The sequence below is a fragment of the Odocoileus virginianus genome, chromosome 22, assembly GCF_023699985.2.
Source record: "Odocoileus virginianus isolate 20LAN1187 ecotype Illinois chromosome 22, Ovbor_1.2, whole genome shotgun sequence".
Lineage (NCBI taxonomy): Eukaryota > Metazoa > Chordata > Mammalia > Artiodactyla > Cervidae > Odocoileus > Odocoileus virginianus.
Window position 1 is genome coordinate 21,245,785 of NC_069695.1, and position 13,392 is coordinate 21,259,176.

The 13,392-nt window shown below is 38.5% G+C and overlaps 1 protein-coding gene and 1 non-coding gene across 2 annotated transcripts in view; one reads left to right on the forward strand and one right to left on the reverse strand.

The window, feature by feature from the left end:
- The first annotated feature begins 1,275 nt into the window (after positions 1–1,275).
- Positions 1,276–1,410, forward strand: LOC139030502 (small nucleolar RNA SNORA70). Its single transcript, XR_011482866.1, has one exon. It is a non-coding gene; the product is annotated as a small nucleolar RNA SNORA70 (small nucleolar RNA).
- A 4,267-nt stretch (positions 1,411–5,677) lies between these two features.
- The window catches only part of NDC80 (NDC80 kinetochore complex component), a 35,039-nt gene continuing 27,324 nt past the window's right edge, over positions 5,678–13,392 (reverse strand). The window contains exons 14-17 of the mRNA XM_020886354.2: positions 9,793–9,885; positions 9,196–9,326; positions 8,313–8,415; positions 5,678–6,094 (exon numbers count right to left, since the gene is read on the reverse strand). Of these exons, the coding sequence (XP_020742013.1) occupies positions 5,957–6,094; positions 8,313–8,415; positions 9,196–9,326; positions 9,793–9,885 (465 nt within the window). The 3' untranslated portion in view covers positions 5,678–5,956. The remainder of the gene's footprint in view (positions 6,095–8,312; positions 8,416–9,195; positions 9,327–9,792; positions 9,886–13,392) is intronic.

Genomic DNA, 13,392 nt, shown 5'->3' on the forward strand with positions numbered 1-13,392 from the left:
TATTGAGTGTAGCACTTTCACAGCATCATTTTTTAAGATTTGAAATAGCTTAACTGGAATTCTATCACCTCCACTAGCTTTGTTTGTAGTGATGCTTCCTAAGGCCCACTTGACTTCACATTCCAGGATGTCTGGCTCTAGGTGAGTGATCACACCATCCATGGTTATCTGGGTCATGAAGATTTTTTTGTATAGTTCTTCTGTGTATGCTTGCCACCTCTTCTTAGTATCTTCTGCTTCTGTTAGGTCCATACAATTTCTTTCCTTTATTGGGCCCATCTTTGCATGAAATGTTCCCTTGGTATCTCTAATTTTCTTGAAGAGACTTCTAGTCTTTCCCATTCTATTGTTTTCCTCTATTTCTTTGCATTGATCACTGAAGAAGGCTTCATCTCTCCTTGCTATTCTTTGGAATTCAGCATTCAAATGGGTAAATCTTTCCTTTTCTCCTTTACCTTTTGCTTCTCTTTCCTCAGCTATTTGTAAGGCCTCCTCAGACAACCTTTTTGCCTTTTTGCGTTTCTTTTTCTTGGGGATGGTCTTGATCACTGCCTCCTGCACAATGTCATGAACCTCTGCCCATAGTTCTTCAGGCATTAAACAGTTAACATTAATGGAACCATAAACATCATGTACCTTTTGAAGCAGTGTACTGAGAAGAATGTGACATCAGTTCTGTCATATCCTTCAAGGTCTATATACCCTATATAATCACAGGAACATGTTAAGAAAAAATTGAACAACAGTCTAAATCACTGGAATCTTCAAAAATGTCAAGGTCATGAAAGTCAAAGACAGAATGAGGAACTCTTTCAGTGTAAAAGAGATTCAATAGATCAAGCAACTATTAATAAATGAAAAATATGTGATTCTGAATTGCATCTTAGAACAGGAGAAAAAGTCCTAAATAAAGGACATTATTGGGACAACTGGAAAAATTTGAGTAAGTTCTGTAGATCAGGTAATAACATATCAATATTAATTTCCTGATTTTGAAATTGCCTTGTGGTTATATAAGAGATTGTCATTGGTTTTAGGAAATATGCACTGAAACATTAGAGGTAAAGGAGTATCATGTCTGCAACTTACAAGAGAGTCAAGATAGAGAGCTAGCTAAATAAATAAATAAGTAAATAGGGAGGGCAGGGGGAGAGAATGATAAATAAATGTAGTAAAATATTAGCTATGGTATTTGTGTGAATGGGATTATTTGTATGTATGCATCTTACAACTTTTAAAAAGTCAAATTACTTCAAAATTAAAAAAGAAAATAATTTTCTGCCAGTTAAATCGACTGTGTTCTGTTCCCCATGGGGGCCTGGTGTGCAACGGCGGCAGACAGCAGCCTTCTTGGTAGTGTATGCCATCTGTTATCTGTACAGGTTGCCCTGAGAGACCTTGGAGACAGCCCTTTCCAGTGGACAGTCACAACTGGCATGCTGGTCCCAGTCTAGGCTCCAGAAAGGTATGTGTGTTGCCTTTGGAAAGACCCAGGGTGAAGTGGCCAGGGTCCATGCCAGCCAGATCATAATGTCCATCCACACAAACCTGCAGAACAAGAAGCATGTGACTGAGGCCCTCCGCAGGGCCAAGTTCAAGTTCCCTGGCCGCCAGAAGATCCACATCTCCAAGAAGTGGGGATTTACTAAGGTTCATGTGGATGAATTTGAAAATGTGTCAGAAAAGCGGCTCATCCTGGACGGCTAGGGGGTCAAGTAATCACTAATCATGGCCCCTGGACAAATGGTGCGCCTGTACTCATGTGACCCTTGGTACTGTTCCTGCCTTACTCAAGCCCACTAATAAACCCTAGTTTCCTGTCCAAACCAAAAAAAAAAAAAAAAAAAAAAAGGAAGAAAGAAAGAAAAGAAAAAATACTCCTATAGAGGAAAGGCTTAAAATAGTAATATCAAAAGCAAGGTAAAATAACAAAGATCAAAACAATTGGGGAAAGACTGACTTCATCAAACACAGGATCAAATATAAGATTTATAATAATAAATAGACAACCAATGTCACTGAGTGGAACTGGAAACTATGACCACCCAACTGTTCTGTGACAAAAAGTCGAAACTGGAGGAAGTTACACAAAGGCAGATTTTGGCCCAATATGAGATAGAACTTTATGGCAAGCAGTGATGCTCAGTCATTAAATGCTTCAAAGGAATGAACCATTTGGAAGCAGTCCTAACTCGTCTCGCTAACCAGACGAGAGCCAGGTAACCATCTACAGAAATGTTATGGGAGGGGTTCCTCATTGACCTGTATATATAAAGCCTTTTCTGACTCCAGGATTCTTGGAACTTGTAACTGGAACAATATCTATTGTACTGTAATCATGTTAGTTCTGGAGAGAAGTGTGTCCTTAGGAATTCAGAAGAAAGCATGCAGAGTGAGGTAAAAAGTGTTAAGTGAAAAATGAAAGTACAGGGATCATTTCTGTCTCCTGAGCATGTTCCAAATTGTGCTGAGGTAATCATTTTGGTTAAACGGAGTGCAATTTTATTGTCATTCCTAGAGTTTCTATTGAATAGTGTCACGTTACGGATAATTTTTAACTAGTGGTGACTTTCTCTTTTAAAAAAAGAAATGCACCTCAAATTTTAATGTACATATGAAGAACTTAGTGGCTTTTTAAAAATGCACACTTGAATTCAGATTTTGGCTTAGTAGTCAAAAGTATAAAACTTCTAGAAAAAACACAGGTGTAAATCACAGTGATATTGGCAAAGATTTCTTGGGCTTGGCAAAGATTCCTTAAATCTTACTACATGATATGCACAAAGTAGTTTATATAAAGCAATAAATTTGGCCTCATCAAAATTTAAAACTTTTGTTCGGGTTTCCCTGGTGGCTCGGTGGTGAAGAATCTGCCTGCCAATGTAGGAGACACAGGTTTGATTTCTGGTCTGGGAATATCCCACATGCTGCACAGCCACTAAGCCTGTGTGCCACAGCTATTGAGCCTGTGCTCTAGAATCTGGGAGCCACAACTACTGAGTCCTCACGCAGCAACTACTGAGGTCTGTCTGTCCTAGAGCCCGTGTTCTGCAACGAGAGAAGCCACCGTAATAAGAAGCCTGTGTACCAGAACTGCAACTAGAGAGCAGACCCCATTTGCTGTAACTAGAGAGAAGCCCAAGTAGCAATGAAGTATAGATCCCCCCAAAAAGTATAAATGTGAGACTAGATTGGGAACTTAAAAAAAAAAGCCCGTTAAAAAAATAGGGCTTCCCTGGTGACTCAGATAATAAAGAATCCGCCTACTATGCAGGAAACCTGGGTTCAGTCCCTGGGTTGGGAAGATCCCCTGGAGGAGGGCAGTAATCTTGCCTGGAGAATACCCATGGACAGAGGAGCCTGGCAGGCTACACATGGGATCGAAAAGAGTTGGACACAACTGAGTGACTAGGCACATTAAGAAAATGAGAAGGCAAATCACAGACTGGGAGAATACATATACATAACATATATGGTTGATAAGAAACACATATGAAAAGGTATTTAACACCTTTGCTCATTAGGGAACTGCAAATTAATATCATAATAGATAGAACCACACACCCTTAGGATGGCTAAATTAAAACCATACAACTGTGAGTAAGGACGTAAGCAGCTCATATACTGCAGGTAGGAACCACGTTAGGAAACGTTTTCTAAGTTTCATAAAAGTTAAATATGCACTTGCCACATATGAACTAGCCATTCTACTCCTACGTGTTTACCCAAGCGAAATGAAAGGATACGCCCATACAAACATCTGTACATGAAAGCTCATAATGAGTTTATTTACAAAATAGCCCCAAACTATAAACAATCCAAATGTCCATCAACAGGTAAATAAACAAACTCAATATATACATACAATGGAACACTACTCATCAATGAAAAGGTATGAACTATTGTAACATGGACCTCACAGCTTTATAAAAGAAACACAAATGTACATACCATATGGTTCTATTTATAGAAAATGTAAACTAAAGTAACAGAAAGCAGATCAGTGCTTGCCTGAGGATGCATGTCAGGCAGGTGTCAGGTGGGGGCAAGAGGAGAGACTGAAAAGGGCCAGGAGGAAATTTTAGCAGAGATATATTCAACAGCTTGTGAGGATGATTCTACAGGAGGATATATATATATGCCAGAACTTAAGAAAAGTTTAAATACGTAAGTCTGTGTCAATACACTGCAAAAAGTGCAGATTCTGATTTAATAGGTTTGGGGTGGGGCCAAACCTATTTTTAACGAGCTCCCCAGTGATGTGGGTGCTGTTTCCATACTATGTTCTGAGTGGCACAGCCCTGAGTATGTATTTTGTCATATATATATATATATATATATATATATATATATATATACCATCCAAGCACACAGATTCATATGGCTGGTACCATACTGGTTAGTGAAGACAGAACATTTCCATCATTGAATAGTTTTATTAGATGTCAGAGTCAAGATTCTTGAATACATTGGTAACCATTAATCTTGCCATACCTATTAATTATCTCCCAGTAATGACTTGTCTTTGATTGGACACTCCAGGCTGAATGCCCCCTCCCTGCCCTTCCTAAAAGACATTCCACTCTGTATATGTGTGTGTTTAGTTGCTAAGTGGTGTCCAACTCTTTACAACCCCAGGGACTGTGGTGCACCAGGCTCCTCCGTTCATGGGATTTCCCAGTCAATGATACTGGAATGAGTTGCCATTTCCTCCTCCTCCCGACCCGACTGAGGAATTGAACTTGTGTCTCCTGCATTGTAGGGGGATTCTTTACCTTCTGAGCCTCATGCTGTATACTGCTTATGTTTCATTTTATCATGCTTTTCACTCTGATGTGCATTAGAGTTGGAATAAAAAGAATAGAATGTTCAACTGGAGGTGGATGCAAGTTCAAGGAGAGCCCCAACAATTTAGACCTTTCAAAGAAACTTCTTTTTCTAACGTGACTCCCTCCCCGTCCACAACATTCATATTTCAGGGCTCCTGTGGTCAGGATTGAGTGCAGGTTTAAGAAGCTGAGGGGGGCTTCTGCCACTAAGAGGCATGGCCTGAGGTAAATCAGAACTTCTGTAGGAATAAATTTTCATCTCTAAAATGAGGGGTTGAATGAGATTATTTCCACTGATTCTCACATTCCACATCCTTCAGCTTTGAAAAATTCAGAGTAAAGATAGCATGGATCCAGATATTTAGTTTCTCGGCTCTGGATACAGTGGGTGTGAGCATGTGTCCAGAGTGATTAGGAAAGGTTTTCAGTCAGTCGGTCAGTGCCAACCTGTGTAGTTTACCCCAGGGGCTGGCAAACTTTCTGTAAAGGGGTGGATAGTACACATTTTTGGCTTTTCAGGCCATCTGATCTGTCACACACAATAAATTCTGCTCTTTTTTCTTTTTGGCTACTGTGTGGCATATAGGAGCCTAGTTCCCTGACCAGGGATTGAACCTGTGCCCCCTGCATTGGAAGCACAGAGTCCCAACTACTGGACCACCAGGGAAATCCCTAAACTTTTGTAGGGGGAAAGCAGTCACAGATGACTTGTCAATGAATGGGTGTGATTAGATTTGCCCTAATTAGTTTGCTGATTCCTGTTTAGTTATACTTTAAAATTCTTATACTTGAAATACTTATTTTTCTAACCATGTCAAGTTAGGCAGAGAAATCAGGGGAAAAACACACTGTATTGAGGCAATTTATTAACTCCAGGTACATAATACAACTGGTCTTTCATATCTAAATATAACAATCCAACAAGTTACCATAATTTCAGGTTCTACATATGTTAATGAACTAGATTTAGAAAAGATATAAAAATATTTCACGGGCTTGGGAAGATGTGGTCATGAGACTTCATTGTAAGGAGGGATATAGGATATGCTAAAGATTTTTCAGACCTACAAAGGACGTTTCAAATTTTACACTGTTAATAAAGTTCTTGCTTAATCAACACTTCATCTTCATTCATCAAGAGCCTGAATTAGAGCAGCTTTCTTCTTGTACTTGTCTCCAATTTCTCTGATGTTTTCCAAGAGATCTTCAGATGCATATTCTTTACACTCTCTATCATTTTTAGCAATCTGCTCCTCAAGGTGTTTCTAATGGAAACAATTAGCAATTGTTAATGTAAAAACATCAATTTCTTTTAAAGCGTTTAATTGTGAAATCTAAAAATAAGAGTGCAACATTTGTAAGAATAAGAATAAACAGAACACTCTTACATCTACCTGGTCAGCCCCTCCTGTGCTCCTTTTGTATAGCTATAGCTTATACATGTACTTCTATACAACATTCTATTGAATGAATATATCAACATTTACTTATCCATTTTACTGTTAATGAATTTTTGTTTGTTCCCAGGTGTGGTAGGCTGAAGAGACTCCTAAAAGCTGTCCATGTCCTGATCACCAGAACCTATGAATGCTATGTAACGTGGTCAAAGGAACTTTGAAGACGTGAACAAGTTAAGGATTCTGAGAAAAGGAGATTATTTTGCATGATCCTGGTGGGGCCAGCGTAATTATAAGGGTCTTTGCGAGAAGGAATCAGCTGTGTGGGAGTCAGAGAAGGAAGGCATAAGGACAAAGATAGGTTAGAGAGGACAGATGATGCCGGGTTACTAGCTTTGAAGATGAAGGAAGAGACCACAACCCAAGGACAACTTGTGACTTCTAGAAGGAGTGCAGCCCCAAGGGATCATTTTAGACTTCTGACCTCCAAAAATGTAACCACTCAAATCATTTTCTGGTCTGTGGTCCAGATGAAAAATAACTCTTGAACAAGGAACCATGAAAGGTTATGGAGACACTGAGTGGTGGAACTAGGAAGCTGTGGGTAGAACCCAGGTTTTCTGATGCAGTATTTCAGGGTGCTTTTCTTAGTTTTTACCACTAAGCAGAGAAGAGCACTGGCCAGCAAGTGAGCAGAAGTTCAGTGCCATGCAGGAGAGATGAGGGGAGGGAAGATCACATGCTCTGTTGTCTAACAAATGAACCCTTTTAATGTGATATTATGAGCTCCCCCCAACTTTATCTCCTAGTGAATTTCTAAGGACCTTCAGATTTAGCAATTTATTTTAGCTTGTGGGCTCTGCACAGCAGGTCGCAGAGATGGTTTTATTGTTAAACCTTCAAGCTACTTGAAAGGTGGAGATAAGGTAAATTACGTGTTTCCAAAATACTTTATTCTGTGTTTACATACATGAAATTAACAGGAAGGAATGTTAAAAAGAAACATCAGGCTCAAAATGGAATCACTTTAGCTACACCTACATCACTAAGGTGGAACTTAATACTCAGTCTAACTGCAGTTTCAACCTTCCCCAGCAATGTCATCATAACTGGTCCTTCTGGAACTTCCTGGTTGGTACCAGTGAGGTCATCTGCCTAATAGAACCTCTGTCCCACAAAGGGAGGTGACCTTGTCACCTTGCCTGAATAACCCTATTTAATTTATGACTTCTTTGTCCCACCTCCTCTGACTTTTAAAACCTTGTCTTTTCTGGAGCTCCTTTTTATTCGCCACATGGGATGCTGCCCAAAACATGAATCACTGAATAAAGTCAATTTGATCTTCAGATTGACTCAGTTAACTCTTGCTTTGCAACAGGAAAAATATTTGTCATTAAAACATGCTCTTTCATCTTAAATAAATCTTGTATGTACTAATATATTTTTGGTGTGTAGAATATGGCCTGCCATATCATTATACACTGTTGGATGTAATAAAATATCATTGTATATTGCTTACGCAAATAAGACAGATTACTTATTTTTTATTAAGGGCTATGCTATTTTTTGTATTTATATTATAACTCAATGAAAACAAACATGTCTTAAGGAACAAGAAGAGTAACTTAATCAAGTGACAAAGCTGCACAACCTTCACCACAATCTTTGTGCCCATCTGCCCTTATTCCCACCCCAGCCCCTGGCAACATAAACCTACTTTCTGCCTCTGTGAATCTGCCTTTTCTGGACATTTTATATTAAGGAGTCATAAATATGTGCACTTTTGCATCTTTCACTGAGTATCACGTTTTCGACATTCATTCATGTTGCAGCATGCATCAGTACTTCTTTTATCTTATTGATGAATCATATACCAATAAATGGGTATGTCATTCATTAGTTAAAAACCTATGTAAAACAGATTACTACAGATTCACACTGCTATGTAAGACTCTTCTGATGAATTTGTACTAGATCATATTTTCCAGAGAAATAAAAATTATCATTTAATTTCTGTAGAAGCAAAACAGAAATACATCAGAGTTTGAAAAAGCTTAGATTGTAGGAAAGACCTCCATACACTTACCTCCACAGACCCGACATGTATAGCAACCATCTCTAAAAGACGCTGCAAGTTATTTCCCACTTTCCGTCTCTCTTCAGTTGTGGTCTGCACGACTAGTTGGTATCTGTAGGACAGAAACTCTTGTTTGAATTGTGTAGGAGAAAACCTAATATATCAGCTCTTGCTAGCTCACTTCTTTTCGTATTTCAATAAAACCAGGCTGTGGTTGTCTATGTTCTGCTTGCTCTGTGTCTAATTCACAGAGGTCCAGTTTGCAATCAAACAGAAATAAAAACATTTCCAAGGATCCCATGCAAACAACAGCACCGAACAGTACCAAACCTTCACACTTCTAACAGATAAAACTTGGAAGCATACTGTTTACCCGAGTCTCCAAAAGGATTATAAATGTAAATACTTTCAGGGACAAGACACTAAATACAGATGAAGGAGGGAATAGGAGTCCTACTTTTAGGCATTTGGATTCAAATTATAAACAAAAACTATATGCCCCAAACACCTTCACCTGAATTTCCTATCCCTGGGCTACAAGTAAGGAAACAGGGACATGTGATTTTAAGGATTATAGTTCCAGACTCGAAGAAAGATTTTTTTTAAGTTTTTTGAGTGTATTTGAATATAAATTAAATAGAGCCTATGGACTGAAAGCATTCAGTTCTCTCCTGACTGGAAAGGTAATGGGGACAGCAGCTGTGATGGGAGAGGAACGTATCATCCAGGGGAAGTATCTTAAGCTGCTCTGCGTCATTCAGTTCTACTCACGCTCCTTCTCCCCAAACCAGCTCTAAACTGTAAAGCCAAGCAAGTAAACCAGGTCCAGTTTTATAAAAATGCTACATAACTGAACAGAAAGCAAGCATCGCAGCTCTGGGCGCGGACTTACTCCCGCTGCACAGCGTCTAACTCGCTCACAGCCTCGCTGAGGCCCTCGTTAACCGCGCCCTCCAGCAGCTGCTTGTGTTTCTCCAGGGACTCCAGCTCATCCGCGCACTTCCTGTCCTCCTCCTCAGCTTCCTAGCAGGGTAAAGTCACAGTTATGGTTTCTCAATATTCACATTCTGTATGCTCCAGGGGGATGAAAAAAAATTCTGTGTCAAGCATTTAAAAAAATCAGGTGGCATCATCATCATTTGTATTCACAGGATTGTTTATTGCTTTACATGTGCTAAGACTTTAAATGGTCTTTCGGAAATTTTATACTATAAACATAAATGTGACCTTTCGAACAGGCCTATACTGCATTCATTTAGCAGTAATTTCAAGCCTGTATATTGGAAATATACTGAATCACAAATGTAAGTATAAAATAGTAGTGGAATATTAAACATGGTCTATGGTAAAATAGTGGAATTCCAGAAAAAAGTTCTTTAGAAAAAAAAAAAAAACTCCTTACAATAAACTCTGGACAAGAAGATTACTGTAGACAAGATATAGGACAACGTGGTTTTGGAGAACCTAAACAAATGGGCAAAACTCTCACCTTGACTTTTTGTTGGTAAAGATCATCCAGCTTTTGAACTTCTTCTTTCAGAGTTCGTACACTTCTCCTGCTTTCTGTGATCATCGTACTTAACTTGAGGAATAAAACTTTGGTTGAGAAATCATAACTATACATCAAAAATTTTCTAATAAGTTATAAAACTTTTGTATTATCAATCAACTAACTGAACCATTTTTTTTCCTTCTAATTCTTGTGGACTTACCTTTCATGTCATACAAATTTATTATTTTTCCAAGAAAAGTTAATTTCAAGAAGACATTTCTTAAATACGTAATATTTAAATGCAGAATGGTATGGCAGGGCATTAGTTAGGAATAAAAAAATTTGGCTTAAAAAAAATTTTGGCTTAATTCTCAGTAAAATAAAGATACCAATATCTGATTTTCTATTTTTCTGTAGCTGTGAGAGTCCTTAAATATAAATTGTTTTGCTCTGTAAGTTTTTTTTTTTTCATTTAATGGATAGGTGAACAGAATTTGCTTTACAATGTTGTTAGTGTCTGCTGTACAATATGAATCAGCTATATGTATATCACTTCCCTCTCCCGCCATCCCAGCCCATTAGGTCCTCACAGAGCACCGAGCTGAGTTCCCTGTGCTATAGAGCAGCTTCCTACTATCTATTTTACACATGGGAGTGTATTTATGTCAATGAAACTCTCTCAGTTAGCCCCACCCACTCCTCCCCCTGCTGTTTTAAAGTCTTAACTTTATTTAGATTTTATCTACTTTAGTTATGTGGCTTTCATTTGTGTGTTCACTTTCTGGGATGTTAAAGAGAATTACTCATGCTGATTTTATTTGATAATATTTACTAACTGGTTCTAGTCAATGCATTCTTCCAAAGAATAATCAAGTTAACATTTAATCTTGTTGAAGTTTGAGCTTTAAGATCTGCTGAAACCAAAACAGGGAAGAAAAAAAGTGTTTCTTAAAAAAAAAAAAAAAAGGTGTTTCTTTCATTTCCTGTTACAAGTGCTGATACCAGTTGATACCAGTAATTAATACAGAATGTTTTCAGCTAGATCAAGAGAATAGTATTTGCAACAGGAAACAGAAAGTAGTTGACTTCTTTCTTTAAAAGGATTATTCTACACATACATAAATTTAAAACAAAACATATGATTTGGGAAAAATTTAGTAAAGCTATTGCTATTTGGTAAAAGGTAGGATGGTAAAATGACTAAACTTATTTAAGAAACTTGCAGTATAGTACTGTCTTTTTTTTTTTCTTGCACACAGTACTTCTCATTCAGTCATCCAAAGTCCCTTGAAAGGGACATTTCTTTCCTATTCACGAGAGAGAGAAGAGTGGGTTAGAAAGAATGCAGTTTACTCAGGATCATTCAACTAGCATATGCCCAGAAATCAAAACTAACTCCAAGGACTTTTTCTACATGACTTTCCTTTCACATTTTAAAGACCAGTTTCTGAAGCTATAAACTTTTGCTTACAATCTAAAGATGCTACTTCTGAAGCAAACTGTCATTAATTCACTTGCAATAAGACCAAAATCGACACTCCAATAACCAATAACCAGAATTTCTACGGGCCCTCATGGTTGGTCAAATGTGTTTACTTTTAACTGAGTAGCGCTTCTTGCCATGTCAGTTTTACCAATTAATTAGACATTTCCTCTCCCCTCTTTTGAATATGAGTACACATTCCATTGCAGTAAACAGGAGAGGAATTAAAAATAAGTCACCAATAATTCTGCAACTCCTAAGAGCTATTAATATTTGACTTCCTCCCTCCCTCCCTTCTTTCTTAGCTCTTAAGTCACTTATAAACAAAGAAATCATCAATTGATCAGATGACTTTTTTCTTTTATAATTGATAGAAGCCACCAGACTGGAATTCCATCACTTCTTGCCTCCAACCAACCAACCAACCAACCAACATGAGACCATTCCTTCTTCCTTCCAGTTAGTTTAAGGATGCAAGGCACATTTTCTTCATGAAGAGAAGTAACCTCTTCAGCTCTTTTCTGATCTCGTGCTTTTGTATTTCTTCATGGACCACATTCAAATCCAAGGTCTTTTGTTTCTGCTTTTTTAAACTTCACCCTTTTCCCGTTGAACTCTCCCCCTCATCTTCAAAACCAAACAACCCTCTCCTATAAAAAAAAACAAAACACCACACACCAAAACCAAAAATCTTTCCCACACACCACTTTTCAGCCACAGTTTCACCGCCTTTCCTTGGATTCAAACATCTGCAATAGATTTGTAGCAGCCCATGAAGAATAACCTATTCGGATTATAGTATCTTCCTGTTTCACCATTTACACTCCACAGTAACATGCTTTCTGACTCCTCTGGTTCATGTTGCTTTTGTAAATGTCAGGAGGAACATCTTTATGATTAAAGCCAATGTGCACTTTTCAGACTTAATCTGAGTAAGATCTGTTGTTACTGACCACTGCCTATTGAAACTTTCTTCCTTGGTCTCTAAGATCATGCAAACTCCTGGTTTCCTCTTTAAGGCTTGGGCGGGGGGGTGTGTCCTTCTAACTCAATAGATTTCTTTCTTTGCTTGTACTTTGGATGTTCTCCTAGTAGTCTCTCTTCGGCTGTATCCTCATTTGCTCACTTGGGAGAGCTCTCGCTTGTTCTCATACCTGGGGAATCTCCTGGCTGTTAATTACATGCAAGCTAAAAATACCTACCTGTATCTGTATTATTTGCAAACTCCAATTGCCTACTGGACATTCTCCACTTTGATGTCCCAGAGACCTGCAACAGCATGTCCCAGCCTGAAATTCTGTTTTACAACCTTCTACGTATTTTTCATCAAGGTTATAGAATATTGTCACTGACAATCTCTTTTTGACCAAACTACTCAGGATCTTCTGAACTCTTCTCAGTTAGATTGATTTTTGGGCTTTCATGTTTGTCACTGTGTTATCCAATTTTAAGCAAGAATCCTGCCAAGTCACTTAAACCAGAATCTCCCATCCTGAATATCTGATCATTCCTTATCCCCTGCTTCTGGTGATGACTAGTCACCTTGGCCGGCCTTCAGAAAGAAACCTATTAGGATGGTGCTTAGACAGAATACCCCTACTCTGATATTTCCAGCTGCTGATCCCCACCCTGCCCCTTGGCTATAAATTCTCACTTTTCTTTGCTGCATTTGGGATGAGCCCCGTCTTTCTCACCTACTACAAAACTCCACTGTAATAGCCCCTCTTGTATACAGTCTAACTTACCACTGCTAACAAGTGTCACGAATAACTTTTCTTTGATACTGTATAGCAAAGTTGGACTCCTGGACATTCTTAATCTCACTCTCTTCCTTAACCTTCACATCCAAGTAGATGACTAAATAATGTTGCTCAAATCTGTTTTTTTTTGGTAGTGCTGCATAACTTGCAGGATTTTTAGCTTCCCGACCAGAGATTGAACCTAGGCCCTCAGCAGTGAGAGCTTAGAGTCCTAACCACTGGATCACCAGGGAATTCCCTGCTTTGTTTTAATCTGTAAATCTCTGTTCTCCATCCTCACTGCAATAGTGTTGGTTTGCCTCCTTACCATTTATGGCTCAGGATACTGTTCGGTCTCTTAATTGTATGTCTCCA